At 41.1% G+C, this 19452-nt stretch overlaps 1 protein-coding gene across 1 annotated transcript in view; it reads right to left on the bottom strand.

The window, feature by feature from the left end:
* The window catches only part of TOM1L1 (target of myb1 like 1 membrane trafficking protein), a 42861-nt gene extending 27789 nt beyond the window's left edge, over nt 1–15072 (bottom strand). The window contains exons 1-3 of the mRNA XM_007429796.4: nt 14518–15072; nt 13382–13466; nt 6542–6620 (exon numbers count right to left, since the gene is read on the bottom strand). Coding sequence (XP_007429858.2) covers nt 6542–6620; nt 13382–13466; nt 14518–14575 — 222 coding nt within the window. The 5' untranslated portion in view covers nt 14576–15072. The remainder of the gene's footprint in view (nt 1–6541; nt 6621–13381; nt 13467–14517) is intronic.
* Nucleotides 15073–19452: the final 4380 nt, after the last annotated feature.

The raw sequence follows: 19452 nt of genomic DNA, 5'->3' as shown, positions 1-19452 counted from the left end.
TGACAGACTGTCAAACCAGATAGTTTCCATTGAAGGTGGTAATTCAACAGCTTCTTAGAGAAAACTGGTTCCATGAGCCAACCATAATATGCAACTTTTTTATTTACTTCACAGGAAATACAACAGGGATCATGAATTAGTTTTGTCCTGTTTTGCTAAAGGAGTTGTTTAGTCAGTGAAATGGGGGGGGGGGGCACAATTTTTTCTTTCTGTTCCATCCATTATTTGCTCTCAAAACTGCTCTGGAGGTAGGGGCATCCCCTGAAGCAAATTGGGAAGGGTGTGGAGGAAATCTTTTCATGAAAGCATAGTTCTGTTTGCACAGTGATGGATTTCAGGCAAGCACTCCAAGCATATCCTAAACAAAATGGAGCCATTTAAATAGATTATATTATCTCACAAATGAAGACAGACCTCATGCTGTTTGTTTAAAGAACTGGATTGAGGAAAAGTAGATTATCCTACATTACAGAGAATTCCAGGCAACTGAATGGGTTAAATGTATTAAACACTAATCCTTCAATTTTAGATTCCCAGAGAAAGTTTAGTCCTTTCTTCTTAGTTACTTGGAAACACCTGATACTATCAATATACCAAGGTATTACCAAGCTGACCCTCCAGATGCTGTTAGAATGGTCATGAAACGCTAAAACTGAATTGGAGTTCAACAATATCTGGACAACCACACAGAGCTCACTTGTGCGTTAAAGTAACTACTCACACTAACCACTTATACTATTTATCTAGAGCAACACCTCATGTGTTACATGTTCAAAACATTGTTCTTCTGTCTCCAAAGGAGATTCTGGAATGCTGGAAATGCCTCTGTGATGTTGGTAGTTGACACTATGTCCATCTACAGCATGCCTTCTCCCTGTACTCCAAGAAGCTTTGCATCTTGCCACTACTCCATATCTGGCTGTGACAATTAGTGCTAATACACAACACAATACAAACCAAAGGTTACACTGGTTTTCTGGCACTGTAATAATAACTGTATCCCATCCTAAACACTCTTTGGCCAGAGTCATTCATTGGATTAGCCCCATTGTTTGCTTAAATACGGTTTGTGGAATAAGACGTAACTGGCCAGATTCACCATCATTACCTAAACCATAAACAATAGTTTACAAACCACAATGGCTGAGGTTCATGAAACTTGTTAAGTCAAATCAAACAATCTACTTTAAGGTTGGGGTGATACGCAAGTCCAGATATTAAGTGTCACTCTAACTGGATGAAAGGCAGGATGTAAATCTAAAGAATGAGTGAAACGGAGGTATCTACCATGAGTTCAATATACATAGTTCAAAATACGGTAAAATTCTCAATTTTAGTGCTTCAGATTACAGAGAGAGGACACTGCACCTCTCAGAAGAAGAAAATCTACATGTAAAGTAAAATATCCACCCCTTGACCCCTGCTCAAAGTCCTCTAGCCTAACACGTTGGTGGAGACAAGAGGGAATGAATGTATTTTTCAGATGTGTAACTCTCCCTTGAAAAACCTGCCCAATGGTTTGCCCTTACAGTAACAAACTTAAAGGCACCCTTTGGCTCCAGATAACATTTAATGATGCAGCTTATTACAAAGAGGCCAACATTGCAAATGAGAGGCCATTTTACCCCCTCCTATCCCTAAAGCTCTACTTCAAGCTCACATTTCCCAAAGTGAATGAACTTCTTGATTCTCAAGGTCATCTAATTTCTATTCCCATTATTGTTTCAAACCAACATCTTGCTCATTCTGTCTAGTCTAGCCATTTATTATGGGGATCACGCAACTGCATTTGAGAAAGCTGCAGCATTGTGATACCCAGATCTCTGAAATCAGATTTGCCTGGGAAAATGCTCAACTCCCGCAGATCTTCTTTATGATGACCTGAAGCAGCAGGATCCTTCAATTAGCACTTGGATTTCTACTGCAGCAAAAATCATATAAACATACTGGCAAAGACCTACAGAACTATCAAGGCTCCAGTAAATCCAGCAACTTGTTTATTTACACATAAAGCAAATAAGTAATCTCCCATGAAAACAAATCTGACACACCCAAAGTTTATTAATACTAAAGAAGATTACCTACCAAGCAGCCGTGTTGGCTGCCTACCTAAAAATATTCCTTCTTACTTTGTTTTTTAAATATTGTAAATAGTAAGAACTTGTGGCTGTTTCAATCCAGAGGCTAGGTTATGGAAACAAAACTAATTCAGAAGGCAACTCCCTAAATCAGGGGTCTCAAACTTGTTCCCCTAGGCTGCATGCAGCCTTCTAAGTCTTTTTCTATGGCCCACAACAATACTCTGTAATCTTGATTTGAAAATATGACTTCTTTTAATTGATGAAAAAGAGAATCCATACAGATGGGGCAGGGAATTGAGGGCACCATTTTGTCTCAATGCTATACCTGTCCACAATCAGTTCTCCTCAGGTTTTAATCTCCAATTTTTCACTCAAATATCAACACTCCCTCCTGTCTTAATGAAATAACTACATAATCATGCGCCCAGCTCCAAATTCATAATTTTGATTTTGGGGTAAAGAAAGAAGATGCTGAGTTGAGCAGAAGAAAAATCTTGCAGTTGTTCTAAGCAGATGCCTCTATTTTTGCTTGTAGGTAAACAGAAATTATTTGCAGGTCAGTCATGTTCCCAAGTTCCACCAACTCATGTAACTATAAAGGTATATGGAATCGTCATTACTTAAACTTCACATAGTGGAATAAAATTTGCAGAATAAATCCCTAGATAAATTATTCCAAGGCACCAAGCCCTCTAACTTTAAAGTGTGCTGAGCAGGCAGGGAAGATAAACAGGAGACAGATAGTCTGATACCTAACCTGCATGCCAAGAGGAAGCAATAGCTGTTTTTTTTTAGTACACATGTTTGCAACTCAGAAGAACTTCAAAATACTTACAGCAGTGACTCAGAGTTACTAAGAAGAGGGTGCGGGCATAGAAGTGTGGTTGACCTATCCAGGAGTCTGAATCCCCAAACCAGCATATCACACACTAAGGCAGCCCAAACTGATGCCTGAAAAATGTTGACCACTTATCAACCTAAACTATTTGCTCACCCCTGCTGATAAATGTCCTGCTCAACAAGTTGCCAGAAGAAAAGCAGAATACAAAATAAGCAAGTGTGCTCCTGCATACCTGATAATCAACCATACTAAGCTCCTCTGATTAAGCAGAGAAGTTGGTAACATACACACTGCACAACACAATTTTTTCCTGAGCCATAGAGCTAACAGACATCTTGTTTGCACCTGTATTCACTGCTGATCAAATTCCACATAAACACACAAACCCTGAAATTTGGCACAACATCTAGATTTCTGCCCTACTTTACTGTGAAAGCATCAGTTTTATTTTTCATTACACCTGTCTATACGAATTCTTCAAGCAGCTGAGAAAAAGGCTCCAGCCCATAAATAGACAGATAGTGCCTTCGAGTCAGTGTTGAATCCTGGCAACTGCCTGGACAAGTCCCTGCGGTTTTCTTGGCAAGATTTCAGAAGTGGTTTGCTCTTGTCTGTTTCCTACGGCTGAGAGAGAGTGACTGGCCCAAGATCACCCAGCTGGCTTCGTGCCTAAGGCGGGACTAGAACTCACGGCCTTCTGGTTTCTAGCCTGGTGCCTTAACCACTACACCAAACTGGCTCTATCCCAGCCCATAAAAGTTTATGGGTTTTAATATTCCACAAAACATTTCTGCACGAAATCTGCAAGACAGAAACACACACGTACACAAGTGACTTGACTGAAAGAATTCTGAAATGGTGAATAGGGTTATTCATTCATTACATTTAGTATTTTGAGGCACTGGCTATCCCTGATTAAAAGAGCAACAGATAAGAGTTTGTCTCTACTTTCTCATAAGATATAAAATCTCAAAGGACCACTGCTACTTTTCACATTTGTCAAATGATAAATGATGATTCACTACAGTAGAGACTGGATTTAATTGTACTGTATATCCTTGATTCGTATATAAAAAAAAAGAAGAAAGGTAGTATATAACAAGATTCATGACGCTCTACAAAACTTCACATATTTTGAAAATGTTTGCAAACTAATACAGATGCAAATTAGGAATGAAAGCTAGTCATTTGGGGGGGGGGGAAACATCATTGCAGTCCTGTAATTTCTGAAAGGAAGGGTTCAGATATTAGGTGGTATCAAACCTTTGGGGAAATTTAAATCAGCAGGACTTCATTCATACAGTATGGTAATCATTATTTTGCAAAGCAAAGTCCTCAAATTCCAAAAGCTGAATCACACATTAGAAGCAATGAGGTAGTCCTGTGTACAAGAACTATCAAATCACTTTTACTATGTTATGCGCCTGCCTTAAAAAAACAATAACAACTTAGGAATTTTAACCTGTCTACCATGACAATAAGTTTAAGCAATGGACCAGCCCACATTGTCCCAAAACTCCCTAACTGATATCACCATTTGACAGCACTGGCCTAGATTACAGCCTACATAAGAATGTTAGACAACACCCATAAAAAATGTCAGACTGGGTTAATGGGCTACTATGCAGGAAATTCTTTTTTTTTTTTTTGGTCCAAGTAATTCTAACCAACATCTTCCTGCTATTATTTGTCTTAATGTATGGCTGGGACAAATGGCATTCAGGTATCAATGTTCACTCACACACAGAGCTTGTATCTACCTACACACACATACTCCACACCATTTAACTTTTGGGGGGGAGGGGTTGTGCCTTCGAGTCAGTGTTGGCTCATGGTGTCTGATTGGACTAGTCCCTGCAATTTTCTTGGCAAGGTTTTTGGGAAGTGGTTTCCCGTTGCTGAAAGAGAGTAACTGGCCAAGATCATCCAGCTGGCTTTGTGCCTAAGGCAGGACTAGAACTCAGTCTCCCATTTTCTACCTTGATGTCTTAACCACTGCAACGAACTGGCTCCCATATCATTTAACTACACTTTTAAAAATGGCATGTTATTTGCTACAACATCCTGGAAATTGGGCTGGTGGCTAAATGCACAAGATAGTGACTGCTGTATGATGAAAGCTCATTTCAAAAGCTTATAACTTGGTTCATATATCACACTAAATCACAGTTGAAATGTGATAGCCTGTTCGAACATATTGTGCACATTTTATTATTGCTAAAATACCATGATCTAACTTGAAAATACTTTTAAAGTTTCATACAACCAGACAACAGTTCTGTAAATATGAAGCTTCCATCCAGCACTGTAACTTTGACCAAAATAAAAGACAGTAGAGGCCTGCAAATAAAGCAAAGGTGAAGACCCTGTTGCCCTACAGTTATTATTTAAAGTACAACTCCCAACATCCTTCATCTTAGTTATGTTGTAATAAAGTTATAATCCAGTTATTCAAACAGTGCCTTCAATTAAAACCCAGCAGGTACAGAAATACATTAACCAACATACATATTAATTTTTCATATCCACTTTACAGATCAAATATTTTAGGAAGTTTTTTAATTACAAATTCAAGATCTTTCTTCTATGTTTGTACATCTGATTCTGAGCCATCAACACCTTTGTGTGGTTAAAACTATGTGTCTCAATGGACTTGGTTCAGTGTTTACTCCCATAGTACTTCATACTACTGTAAAGTGGAAGGCTCTGCAGAGAAAACTTTCTGTGGTTAAACAACAATTCCTTTAATAGGACATCATTTTTCCCTTCCAAGCCAATCTTTATCTTGAATACTTAGTTTAAAAAGAAAAAAAGAGGTAATATACTGATTGAGCTGCTGAGCTCTCTATTTTAGAGTGGGTTTGATAATGCTACAGTGTTTAAAAACTGGCACTCTGAACAGTGCTTGAAATTGTCTGTATTTTTTAAAGTTTTTATTTTTTTTAAAATTTGGTGTTTTATAGAAATGTTATGTATTAGTTCCAGATTGATTCAAGAGAAAGGGGGGGGAGGAAGGAGATAATGTGATAGAGTGGTTAAGGTGTTGCATGGGCACTGTGGAGACCTAGGCCCTAGTCTACACTAAGCACACAAGATCTGGTTAGCTTTAGATGAGTCATTCTCAGTCCATCCTGAGGCCTGCTATTATGGGGCTAAAATGAAGGGAGATCCCTATGGAAACTGTCTTAAGCTCTTGGAGGAATGGCAGACTGCAAGACTAACGAATGAATAAGTAAATAGAATTGGAGGTGCTAAATTAATTTCCAGGATACAATGCTGGTACTCCCTTAAAACTCGTAAGAGTGTGTTCTGTCTTAGTTTCCTTCCCTTCTCCTTGTCTTGACTCAACCCTTACCATTTGTCTAGGAAGCAAATGAGGTACTCAAAGTACTTCTTCTACTCTCAATGGAAGCAACAGTCCTCTGTCTATCAAACTAGTGGGGATCCAAATGACATTCTGTAAATTTGATCCAAAAATAGCAACTGCCATGCCATGAAACTGATTTTGATGCCTCAGAAAATTGTGGCATATCTTCCAGCAAAACACTTATCTGGAAAACTACAAATTCTGTTTGGTGCTGTGCAAATATTTTATAAGGAACAAAAGTGTTGTACTTACAGACAAAGTAAGATGAATCTCCACATGATTGCAGTTTTTGGAAAGCCTTTTCCTAAGTGCTCTCACTGCATCCTTGGGTCTGTGATTAGAAGAAATAAAACCAGAAAACATACTGATAATTAACTAAAATAATACATGCATATTCTTTTTCTTATAATGTTAGCTGAAAATAGGGAATCAATATTGCTGAAATGAACAAACAAAAACAAAAAGGGGAAAATTAAATCAAGACTGGAATAAAGCAAGGAGACAAAGTGACAAAGATAAGTTGGGTGCTGAGAGTACATACACTATGTTCTGCAAGAGAATGAAATTTCTTGTTCTACTATAGAAGTTTGTACAATAGGTGGTTAATTTCCAACATCAGCATGACCTGTTGTCTTACATTATTTATATTTGGTAAATGTTAATTCATAGTTGATTGCATAGCATACCTATTGCAGAAGGTGGGATAACCTATAGTTTGGGACAGTGTGTAAGTTTTGCCCTCACTGAAACGGTTTCCCAAGCTCAGCGCATTGTTTCTGTGTACAGCAGAAAGGGGAACCCTACAGCCTTCTCAAAATGTTGAACTCCAACTCCCGTCAGTCCAGATGCCATAGCATGGCTAATAGTTAGTGTTAAGATGCCTCCCCTAGAGGCATGGAAAATAATAATCTTATCAATATGAAAGTAAAATAAAACAATAAAATATGATATTCAGAGTCACACTGAAATGGACTCTGAACCTACTCCCTGCTTCTAGTAGCCTCCAGAGTCCTTAACCACTGAAAATCCAGCCTGCTTCTATCTGTGTATCCCTACCCTTTAATCTGTATTATATTGGCCAAAATATAGTGTGACAATATCAACGATGACAAAATAGATGAATTAACATTTACCAAATACAAATAATCTAAGACAGCAGATCATGCTGATGTTGGAAATTAACCATCTATTGTACAAACTTCTGTAGTGGAATGAAAAATTTCATCCACAATTTCCTTACAACATTCCTTTACGTTCCTTATCTAACCCTTTAGTGTACTTCATTACTAAGCAGATTCAACACCAACTGCATCAGTTAAAGCATGTTCCATTATCAGTCGATTAAATAAGCTGACTAATTTTAAAAAAAATCTACTCCAGGTAATTGCATATAGGTTTGTAGCTGTAGTGTATCAGTGACCGAGTTTAATATCATGATTAGCCAGCACTGTTTAACCATGGCTTGTTAAATAAGATACAGTTAGTTGGTTTCACAAAACATGTTAAGCCAAGCCACAAGCCATGACCTAAAACCATACTGACGGGCTTTTCATAAATACTAAGCCACCCTATGGCTTATCATGATGTATGAACCAGGCCAATATCACCTAAGGAACACAGTACATTAATTGAACTTTAGCTATTTCCATATTTGCAACAGATTAGCTTGTTAGAGGGAAGGGAAGAAGGAAAGATTGATTCTTCTCTTCTCCGGGCCAAATACTGATAATACAAAATTACTCTGTGCAAGACCAGGGATGTTAACATCAGGATCCTGGCTCACTTCCAGTCTAATTATAGGATGTTTCAAAATAATCAAGGCAGACATGCTAGGAAACAAACAACTGTACTCCACCTGACAGAAGGCTGTACTATGTTATCTGCGTGCTTTGCATCTGCTTATACATTCACAAAAAGGAAGAAAAGAAAATTCGGTCTACAAATTTTGCAATGAAAAGTGAATATATTTTTCCCCCCTCTAAATACCTCCATTTTTAAAAAGAATGTTGTAATAGAAGATACAGTGTTGAGTCAAATGAGATCATTGGGGCTCATCTCCCTTATCTATCACATGACCACCATCTAGTCCAGGGTTTTTCAACCTTGATGGCTTTAAGATGTGTGGACTTCAACTCCCAGAATTCCCTAGAAAGGATTCTGGCTGGGGAATTCTGGGAGTTGAAGTCCATACATCTTAAAGTTGCCACGGCTGAAAAACACTGATTCTAGTCCAATATTTTGATTCCTCCAGTAATAACCCTCCAAGCCTTTCCACAAAGCTCAAAGGCAAAAAAACCTGTGTTCTTCTGGTATCCTGTAAGATAGATGCCTCTGCATGGGGAGGTTCTCTTTAGTTTTCAGGGTCTTCTCTAGAGGATCAGGAGAGAACAAACAAAGGAGCTTCTTTAGGTGGTGAGGTTTTGAATAAATAGAGCTGAGGAAAGGTATAGAAGCCATGGCTTAACCTGGCATGTCAAAAAAAGTGGGGCTTGTGGAACAGAGAAGCCTTTGTGTGGCTCAGAGCTCCCACCTTCATTGCACAGGGCAAAAACGCCAGCATGCTGGGGGTTTGCATTTTGGAGAGGATTATATTTCTAGCTCATCTTTCAATCAGAAGCTAAAGTGGCATTATATAGCAGTCCTCTGTATTTTCTGCAAAACAACAACCCTGTGAGGTAGACTGGGCTGAAAAACAGCTTCCATGACTGAGGTCAGGACTCAAACCTGGGTCTCTCCACTCCTATTCCAATATCTTAACCCTTACTCGACACTGGCTCATTCAAAGGCCTAATTTGGAGTCAGCTGTTGGTGCCTTAAGTTTCTGCGAGGCTTAAGCTGGCCATTTCATCTTTTAAAAATAAAAGGTAATTTTTAAAAGACGAAATGGACAGCTTAAGCCTCGCGGAAACTTAAGGCATCAACAGCTGCCTCCAAATTAGGCCCACTTCAGGCCCTTTTGAAAGGTGGCCTTCAAATGCCGCACAAAGCCTTGTGTGGCCTGTAAGCCACTTCAGATTGCGTGGCACAAAAGGAAAAGCACATCTTCAGAGCCTCCTCCCTCCCAGGGGTGACATTTCTCTGGCAAGAGAGCATCTGGTTCTTCAGTGCATTGTAAACTGGCACATTCTGCTGCTCTTGGTGACTCTTAGCTTAATGGTAGATATCCTTGTGGTGATCTAGATTAAAGGATAATGACCCCACCCAACCGTTAAATGACCAGCCTTCAGTCACATAACTTCACAGATACGCATTTTCTGTTATATGTATAAAAAAAGAGTAAAGTGTTTACAACAGGTAGCCATTACCCTAACGGTGATGGCATCCCCATCAGGCAATTATGCAGTTGTGGTCAGCAACTTAAAGCACCGAATGCTGAACTGGACGTGGGCTGGAGGGCTGCTAAACACTGGCTACTCTCACTGACTGACACACAAGCCAAACCAAAACTCATATAATCTTACTCTCCCTGTAAACATGGCTTCTCTTTAGCCAACCGCACAGATATCCACGGTTATACAGAACCAAGGAAAGTTGGAAAGTTTCAGGGGGAAACAGCCCACAAAGTTGTCCCCCCGCCCCTTCTTCTCTCTGAAAGCTGAACAAGCAAGCAAACAAAAACCCATATCACTTGGGGCATTCTCCCTCAACCCTGTTCCCTCCAGGTATTCTGGCTGGCAGCTCCCATCAATCCTAGGCAGTGTAGTTAGGAAAGGCAGGAGATAGACCTCCCCAAGCTGAAGACACACTGTAAAGACTCTTTCAAAGGAGTAACACAAAGCCCTTCATGGCATCGGGCCTGGTTATCCGAGGGACTGCCTATCTCCAATTGGTACTGCTTGGTACATTCACACAGAGTGGGTACGCTCCAGGTCCCCTTTATGAAACGTTGTCACCTTATGGGACTGAGGGTGCGTGCCTTCTCTGCTCCAGCCCCTGCCCTCTGGAAAAGCATCCCCAGAAATATGAATGGCGCCTGCTCTCCGGGGCTCCTGGAAGACCCTTAAAACCTGGCTCTGTTCCTCTGGCCTGAGGTTAATGTGTTTATCTGATGCATTTGTGGGGGCCCCATCCTATCTATATAGTATATCATTTGGTTGTTTTGGCCCAGGCTGCCTGTTTGTATTTAATTGTTTTTAACCATTATTATGGTTTCTGCATTGTGTAAGCCACCAAGAATCTAATAGAGTGGGAGGCTGTAACAAATTTAATAAATTAAATTGAACTGAGATACCTTTCAAAACAATGTGCCAATTTTCTTTGTGTGCCTGGAAATTGCTTAGAGGGTAGGTCCAAAGGCAGTAGTGCTGACAGCAATAACACTGTTATTGCCTTTGGCTGGGTTATCCTGTTTTCACATGGGTTGCTGTTTTTTGTTGATTTGGTTTGGGCTTTGTTGCTGTTGCTTTGTTGTTGGGGTCTGGTTTTTTTTTTTGGTAAGCCATCCAGGAAACATTTTTAAAAAGAAGAACAGGTTCTACTGCAAAAGTATAAATAAAATGCTATGGCTGCAGTCCAGAGGATAATCCCTACCAAACACACCAAACCCATCCCCCCAAAAAATATACCCAGGACTAGCAGTTTCAATAAGCAACCCTTCTAAGTGCATACAAACATCAGCCTATGTCTTAATGTGTATACAGGAGCGAGCAATGAAAGACAAAGCTTATTTTATTCCAACTTTGCTTGGAGCAAAAATTGTTCTTTGAAGTAATGATTCTCCCAGCCTGCTGTCTTCGAAATATATTGGACTATAACTCTCTTTGGCCACGGTGGCTAAAGATACAGGAGTTATAACCCGACACATCTAGAGCACAGCTAGTTAGAGAAGACTAACTTTGATTCTTTTCCTCTACTGAGAGAAAGCAGCCAAAAGATACCACTCTGTGTGTGCTTAAATATAGTGGAAAGGGAAGAGTTACGTTCAAAAATTATGCAAGGGACCAGATATGAAGACCTTGATAACTCATCCAAGACTGTAGCCACTGTGTTCACTGCTACTTTGCACACTGAGCTGAGCTATATCACAGATAACATATTTCTGGACTTCCAGAGCTGAACTACCATTCCCAGCAGTCTCAATGATCATGGCTAATGGCAAGCAATGCTAGTAACGGTAGTTTAGCACTTTCATGAGAGTTTCCCATCACAGCAGCAACCTCCATAACAAGTCACAATAGCAATATGTCACATCATCATGCAAAAGGTGCAATTCCGTAATAGCAACGTGGCATCTGATGCAAAGGCAAGTTGCATAATTTGTGCAATGTCGTACACAGATGCCGTTTGCCTCCATCCTTGTTTTACGTGCAATAGGCTAAAATTGTTTCACTTTTTTGCATGTTGACAAAAGAGTTAGCTATCACTTCAGGAATATCGGGATACATATGCAGTCACCCTACATAGCAGTAATTAGTGAATATCCAACTATGGTGTATACCTGGGGGAGTTTTGAATAATACCTAGAACTCCTTTGAATACTAGTGAAAGACAGCCTTGTCCCACCCATAAAAGAGAGTTATGGTACAATCTGAAGTCAATTTGAGCTAGTGTTGTAGTTCTTAAACAAAGAATCTCAGGATACATATAAAATTACATGCTCAAAACAGTATGCTGCTTTTTTGCAAAGTTACACACCTCAAATAGGATGTTTTCTACTAGATGCTTTGCAATTCCTGCATCACAGGTTCCCTGGAAATACAGCTAATGGAATGAGTACTGGCATGAGTTTCATTTAGCCATGAGACTCACCAAGCAAACACCCTTGCTCAGGCAAACCCACATCTCAGGGTTGCTCTGAGGATAATGTGTTTCTCTGCATTCTTTGAAGGCAGGACACCAATGTAATTAATAAATATCAGTAAAAGAATTTGACTTGTGTAAGACTTGCTCATTCCCATTTGTTTTCTTCTAGGCCTGTTAATTCAGCAAACATCCTCTCTGCCCAGATGTTCCAGATCAGTTTATTTAACAAGTATATAGGATTTCATCCTGAATCACATTCAGCAAAAAGTATGCTTAAATAACCTTACGCATCTCCAAATTCCAATTTTTCTCATTGTTTCACTTGCAGTTTGCATGAATATTCAGGAGTAGGAATAGCTACTGCTATTGCTTACACCCATTCAAGGGCCAAAAACCAATAAAACTAGTCAGGTTTGTAGGAATTACCCATTACAGGGCTGCTTTACTTACCATGTTTTCAAAGTGTACACTGTGGTTAATTTACAGCCACTTTTAATAAACATGCACATAACAAATATGAGTTTTCACTGGAGGCAGGATTGAACAGCTACCAGGAAGCTTGGATCGCCTGTCATTTCCTAATACATGCAATTTACTAGTTTATTATTTATTTACTAGCATTTATCTTCTGCCCAGCTCCAGAGACTCTGGGCAATTCACATTCAAATCCAACTCATGAAACAACAATAATTATCATAATATAACAAACATACAGCAATATGTGTGCCAATTTTCAAACCAGTCCTTTCTTGCTGTCTGTGACAACAAATGTCAAGGTAAAGATTTCACAGCATGGAAAGAAAATTTTACTTGCTATTTATGTCAATCAAGCCCCACTTAAAGGCAAGCTAGAGGGACGGGGGAAAGCTGGCAACTCCTAGCACACATTGCAACAGATGAAGAAGTCCCCCACAACTTCCTATAAAGCTGAAACAGGTAACCCACAAACTCCACATGGTCTGGTCAGCAGACTCTCTTTTTCTAGCGCCCCCCCCCCCTCCAAATCTCTTCCCAGATCATACAACCAGAATTGCAATGCAATGTTTTCAGGGATTTTGTGGTGGAAAAAAAAAGCCCCCCGAAAGGCTTTAACATATATCTATTTTACTTCTTAGCTTCTCAAATTCCCCAAAAGCCAAAACAGGCAAAAAAGATCAAACATTTCTGTCCGCCCCTCTGGCACATGGTTGCCCCCAGACATAAAGTTTTGATAATTGCTGAAAAGTAAAATGATGCAAACGAAAATGCAGCAATTGATGAAGAAAAACTCTCATCCTCTGAACTCACATCTAAAAATTAAACACTCCTCTTAGTAGGAAATAATTTTTCAAAGAACATCAACCAGCTTACCCTTCCTCAGTCATGTTGATAACGTCACAGATATACATAAACTGGCCCCATTCTTCAGTCTGCAAGGTTCCAAAAGTAGCTTTCTCTGCCAAAAGAAAGATTGGGCTCACAGTTAAAAAGCTAGACAATTAGGAACAAATTGTTATTTTAGATGAACAAAGTAGGATGTTTAGATTTAGAAGATGGCTTTTCTAAAACTATTACAGTAAAAATGAGAGAACAGCCAAATATAAATCTAATAAATAAATACATATCTGTCAGCCAACTTTTAAATTTAGGAAATTCAGCTAGCTGTAACAGATTGCATTTGGTGGAGTTTCAACATGGTGTGCTGGTTGAAAGATGCCTCCCAATGGTGTCGAAGGAGCCACAGGGTCACAACAAAGGAACATCCAAGATGGGGAGCCTAAAGCCCTCCAGATGCTATTGAACCTTCAGTACCATCAACCTTAGTCAACAACTTCTGGAAGGTCACCCATTGCCCTGAAGGATGCAGGAACGCCAGCAGACGTCAATGCCTATACCCGTATTCATAATTTTTGTACCGAAAGTGGAGGTTTTGACAGGTGCTGCTGGTTGCCTCTATTGGACACTTGTTGTGGTTAAAAATCCTTGCAGACTGCCAAGTTCAGAAAGCATGGAAGATGCAGCTTAGAGAAGTTCTGATCCTCAGTTGCTGACTAAAGTTTCCTGTAAGTAATCTTATCAAACTGTAAACTGTCAGTGCTCTCTTCCTATCACTCTCTTCATTTGCTAATTCTTCCAAGATCACCAAGAGTTCAAGAACTCTGTAGCATTAGGCTGGCCTTAGTGAATAGATGGGGTTTCAGCTATTGTACTGTTTCTATTCACCTAATTTCCAACGGCAAAGTCCACCACCAGAAAGCAGCGGATAACAGCCTGGGATTCTGCCAGGAGTGACCAGAAATGAGTCCCCATGGGAAGCCAGGCCACGGGCAGAGAACTTCCCCCCAAGTCCCCTCATTACACAAACTCAAGAGCTTCGCACGCCTGGTCTGGTCCAGTCCAGCACACCTGAGTCGCCACAGAGCCGGCGGTTCACGACCGAGCCGCTAAATTCAGAGACAGCCCCGGCCAACGCGGAGAGAAGGAGCCACCCGCTGGGCGCCGCTTACCGATCAGACGGCCCACCGGGGTGCCGAAGGGATCCTTCTGGCTCTTTCCAAAAGCCATGCTTGTGCCCGAGTTTCCAGACGCGCTGGGGAGACCAGTATCTTCCTTCACCCGCGAACGGCGTCCCCACAGCCTCCTCCGCCTCCTCCTCAGCAGCTAGCGCCGGCGCCTCACCGCTCCGCTCCCGCGGCTGCCCTGCCGGGGATCGCTGCCGAGCGCCTTTCCTGGGGGCGGGAAGGAGGAGCTCCGCGACCGCCTTCCAGGTGCTCGCCTGGCCTCTCGTCCCGTAAGCTCCGCGTCGGAGATCACGTGCCGCGCGGGACTGGATCAGACCTGCTCCGGCTTGGAAATCAGCGTCGGGATGAAGGGCGGACGCGGGACGGCGGTCTCCCGGGATGCGCCGGGTCGGGCGCTCCGCGGCCCCCTCGGGGGATACCACGCGGCCGCGGAGCGACTCGTGCTCCCTGGCTATTTCCAGGCGGTTTCGCTTTGCGACTTCTGCGATTGGTCGGGGGCGTTTTCGCCACCCGGGGTGGCGCTTCCTTTTTGCCGCGGGAGGGAGGCGGTTTGGCATCCCGCAACCGCGCCCTCCCCTCCCCTCCCGTTCTGATCCTAAACGGGAGCTTTAAGCCCTGGAAAACTCGAGGCCATAAACGTCCGTTTCGAGTCGAGCTCCATTCTGGTAACTTTGCGGACACCTCCAGGAGGCATCACATTGAAGCAAGTTTCGCAGGCGTTACTTTTCGGGTGCAGATGATTTGTCGCTGGAAATAAAAGTCGCTTCTATAAAACCATCGCCATTTTATACATTACCCATACAATAAAACAGTAACCCTTATTGCGGCAGACACGCACCTTTGTAATGTGGGAATGATCAAAACGCAGTCCTGGGGCAGAATCCAGCTTTTTTGGGAAGCTTAAACGTTTTCTCCCTTTAGCCTTTCTTTGAACAGCTTTTTGGGGCTGGTGGACACATTCCGAATTCCGAATGTATAATGAGGGCACATCAGCAAAATGGGTGCTATGGGGAGTAGATTGCCTGTTATGAAGAGTTCCCATGGTGGGCTTGGTGGTCTCCAAAACAACTAAAAAGTAAACTGTTGAAGTTAATCTGTACCACCCCCTCTAGCTTAGCTAGTCTCACGTCATCTTTTTTATTTTTCTGATCAAGTAGATGCAGCTTGAAACAAAGCACAGGACCCCCACCTCCTACAGTGGCTCCAGAACTCTTCCTTGGAAACAAATTTGATGCCAGGCATCAATGCTTTTAGTAAATTATATGCAGATGTACATATATAAATTGTTTATAATTAGAAGAATCTTCTTTAAAAAACAGGTTATCTATTTATTTATTATCAGATTGATTATATTCTTTTCATGACAATCTGTAATCTACCTGGAGGATGGAGGGAAACTAAATGGGATGTAAATCCCCTGTTAATTACATTTTACAATCAGGACAAGAGCAACAACAAGATTTGATTTTTTGTTTTTGTTTTTCAGATTAAATCCCACTGATTTCAATGGAATACATTTCCAGACTGACAACTGCAGGCAAAATCCATATTCAGGAATCTCCCAGGGCTTTTGCTATTCCTTAAACATTCTTCTCTAACCTGGGGGCCTGCAAAAGAGCAAACTTCAATTCCCAGAATTCTCAGTAATGGACAGGCTGACTGTGGAGTCCTGGGAGTTGAAGTTTACACAACTGGAGGTGCCTGGCTTTGGGGGGGGGGCTGCCTTAAAGCATATATTACAACATTTGTGTCACCTGCCATTCTTTTTCTGTTGGCTGCGATCTACCCAAATTCTTCTCATGTTACTTCAATGCCTGAATTAAGGCTGGTTAGGAAAATGAATAGCTCAGGAAGCTAGATTATGGCATTTCAGTTCCTCCAGGCACGTAAGTCTACTACTATATTATCATAACACATTGTTGTTGTATGTTGTTACCATAGTTGAAAAAGAAGAGCAGGAGAGGCCTAAACTAATTATTTCTTGAATGTTGCGGTCAAGCACGATGTAGCATTTAGAAAGAGTGAAACGTGAAACATTGGATAGAAACATCTGGTGTTCCTTTGTTCTGCCTTCAGCATTTTCCTTTTTTCTCTGGATTTGAGCTAAAGAATTTGGCATTTTTTAAGCTAGTCACATCCTTGCCTGTTTTACATTTATTTAGACAACAGGAATGCTTTCCCATGAATTGTGAATCCTGGGGGATCAGGAGGAGGAATGACAGGATAATGAAAATGGGTTCTTTAATATAATTTTATATTTTAAAATCAGTGTCAGTCCAACAAGGTAGACCAGACTAACAAATCAGTGCCACATACAGTAAGTCAGAACTACTTTTATTGTAACAGCTATAGTAATAGAATCTTACAAGTCTGAAGGTGCTTCCCTCTCCCTCCTTTTATCTTAGTGTGAACTAGGGAGGGGCTTGTTTGAGATGTTTTCTCAAGTTATTTTTTTTGGCCTGGGCTCAAGCCCCTCTTATCTGACCATTGCCTTGATAGTGGCTCTTCCTTCTGTCTTTCAAGGCCATTTCCCGTGTCCTCCATAGTCAGTAATTTACATTTTTTAATTCAACTAACAAAAATAGCTGATCATCTGATGTATCAGGTGGGATGCTTAAGATGTAACAAATACTATTGTAGATTTACATTCGGCATAAACCCATTTCAGTCATTTCTGCTGAATGGTAGGTCTCTGGGATGTTAGGCAAGAAAGAGCTCTCCAATGTCATAAGGGTTTAGGCCTTTAAGGAAAGTCACTAGTCAGCCAATGCTGTTAGCGTCAAAGCCCAGGACTCAGATGACTCTGAATCTGAAGAACCCACTCCAGCTAAACCAGTGGAATGCCAGCCTCAGTAGATATCAAGTCAGGAATCAGCTGAGACTGATCAAACACAGGGAGCATCAGAACAGCTGGAGCAGTTAGATGATGACATATGACTTCCAAGCCCTCAGACTTCCTGAGTAGAGTGGAGAGCAGAGGAAAGATGCTCAATGAGGCCCCTTGCCAAACGAGATGCTGCCTTAACTAAAAACAGGTGGCTGCAGCCTCACGTAAGAGTTGGAAACAACCATCTGATTTCCTACATCTGATGTGTTGTTGCCATTTGCTTGTATAAGAAACCTGAAACTCTGACCTCTGGACTGGCTGATGAACCTTGCTTGGCTCTTTGAACTTCAGATTGAATTTTGACTCCTCTTGTGCCTAATTTATATTAATTTATTGACCTTGGACCTCATAGGTGGTGGTGGGCCAGCAAATGCTGTAGTGTGGGATGACCTCTAAATGACCTCACTTCCCAATTTAAAGGGAAAAAGACAATAGCCAACTGCTCCCAAGGTTCAGTTGTATGGCTTGCAAGACTTGTTCCACACGATAACCGATAATAGCAGTTTGGTGGGCAGTTTTCTAAGAATTGGGGACTACATCTTGTACTTCTGAATAACTGGAGGGTGGAGATATCAAGTGACTTTGTGCCTTTTTAATGATTTTGATGGAATTTAAGAGGGGAAATGGGAGCTAGAAGTCTCAGGGAGGCAAATTGCTCCTACTTCCACCCTTAAAATCCTTGATATGCTTGCTGTAACCATATTTAACATACTTCTCTCCAAGCCCATGTGCCATTTCAGTACATGTAATTGAATCCCAAATGACCATTATCAAACGAGCCTCACCCATGTGATGATTCCTCCCGCTTCTCAAGAGCAGACCCATAAAGTGTGATTATCTTCTTCAGCTGGATGCAGGTACAATTCATGGACACAAGTGTATCACTAAATCATAATTTAATCTGAAGCTTGGACAGTTTTAATATGTGTGGCAAGTGAAGGACAAAATGAAAGCTGATTCCTCAAGGCTATCCACAGTTACTTGGGAATAAATCACACTGAAATCAAGGAGGCTTACCTCTGAGTAAACATGGATTGGGTTGCTTTTCCCCTGCCTTGGCATGACAGATAGAATTAGGCACTGCTTTATTTGGCATCCACAATGCATCCTTGCTACTAAAAATTAAAAGAAGCTAAGTGTTATGAAGAAATTATGATTCAGATGACATTAAAATTCTATTGTAATCCAAATTTGATTACATCCCATATTGATTGATCATTTTTACACTGGCATGTCAGCACAGCTCATGGCTGAGCCCAACAGTACATGAAAATATGAAAGCAAGAGATCAAATATTATGATATTAAAGCTAGTGAATTGAATCATAGGAGCTGACCATGTTTGCTTCCTTTCTGATGCAGGATTCTGCTTTGCAGCTGTCCTAAAGTTGCTCCTGAGGGTTGGAGATCTCTCTAAAACAATGGGAACTATGGTTTAGGATGAAGGAAGGGATTTGGGGAAATTGCAAATATCCCCCCCCCCACTCCATGATTCATGAGTGCAAATGCCTTCAATTCGTGCAAGCCACCCCTAAGATCCAACTCACTGAAACTAGCAAATATGTAATGGAGATAGGAGTGTGTCACATTCTCCTTTTCCCAGTAATTCTGCCTCAAAAATTAAACGTACAATATTTCACCTTTGTTTTCCCAGACATTCTAGAATCTGGAGCTACCCCAGCTTCTCATAATAGACAGCATCCCCTGCTTTTCCTGACTTCACGTACTCTGTGGAGTATTAAAAAAAAACCAAAAATGGTCCTTGGCTTGAAAAAAAAATGCTGGGTATCCCTGGCCTGTTGTCTAGGGAATGCTGCTTTAAGTTCTGTGTTTTGTGCAGAAGCCTTTCCCAGTCTGATGCCTTTCAGATGTGTTGAACACTGGCTAAGGAGGATGGGAATTTATTAATCATTTATATTTAGTGGTGGCAGTTATATCCTACTTTTCCTTTGGAAGCTCAAGATGGCTTACATGACCAGCTTTCTTAATTTTATTCTCACAGCACCAGTCCTGTGAGGTTGGTTAAAGTGACAG

The sequence above is a fragment of the Python bivittatus genome, unplaced genomic scaffold (genome assembly GCF_059951505.1).
Source record: "Python bivittatus isolate LINGU-HERP-01145 unplaced genomic scaffold, Pbiv_v1 ctg000220_np1212, whole genome shotgun sequence".
Taxonomy (NCBI): domain Eukaryota; kingdom Metazoa; phylum Chordata; class Lepidosauria; order Squamata; family Pythonidae; genus Python; species Python bivittatus.
This window is presented reverse-complemented; position numbering and strand designations above follow the sequence as displayed.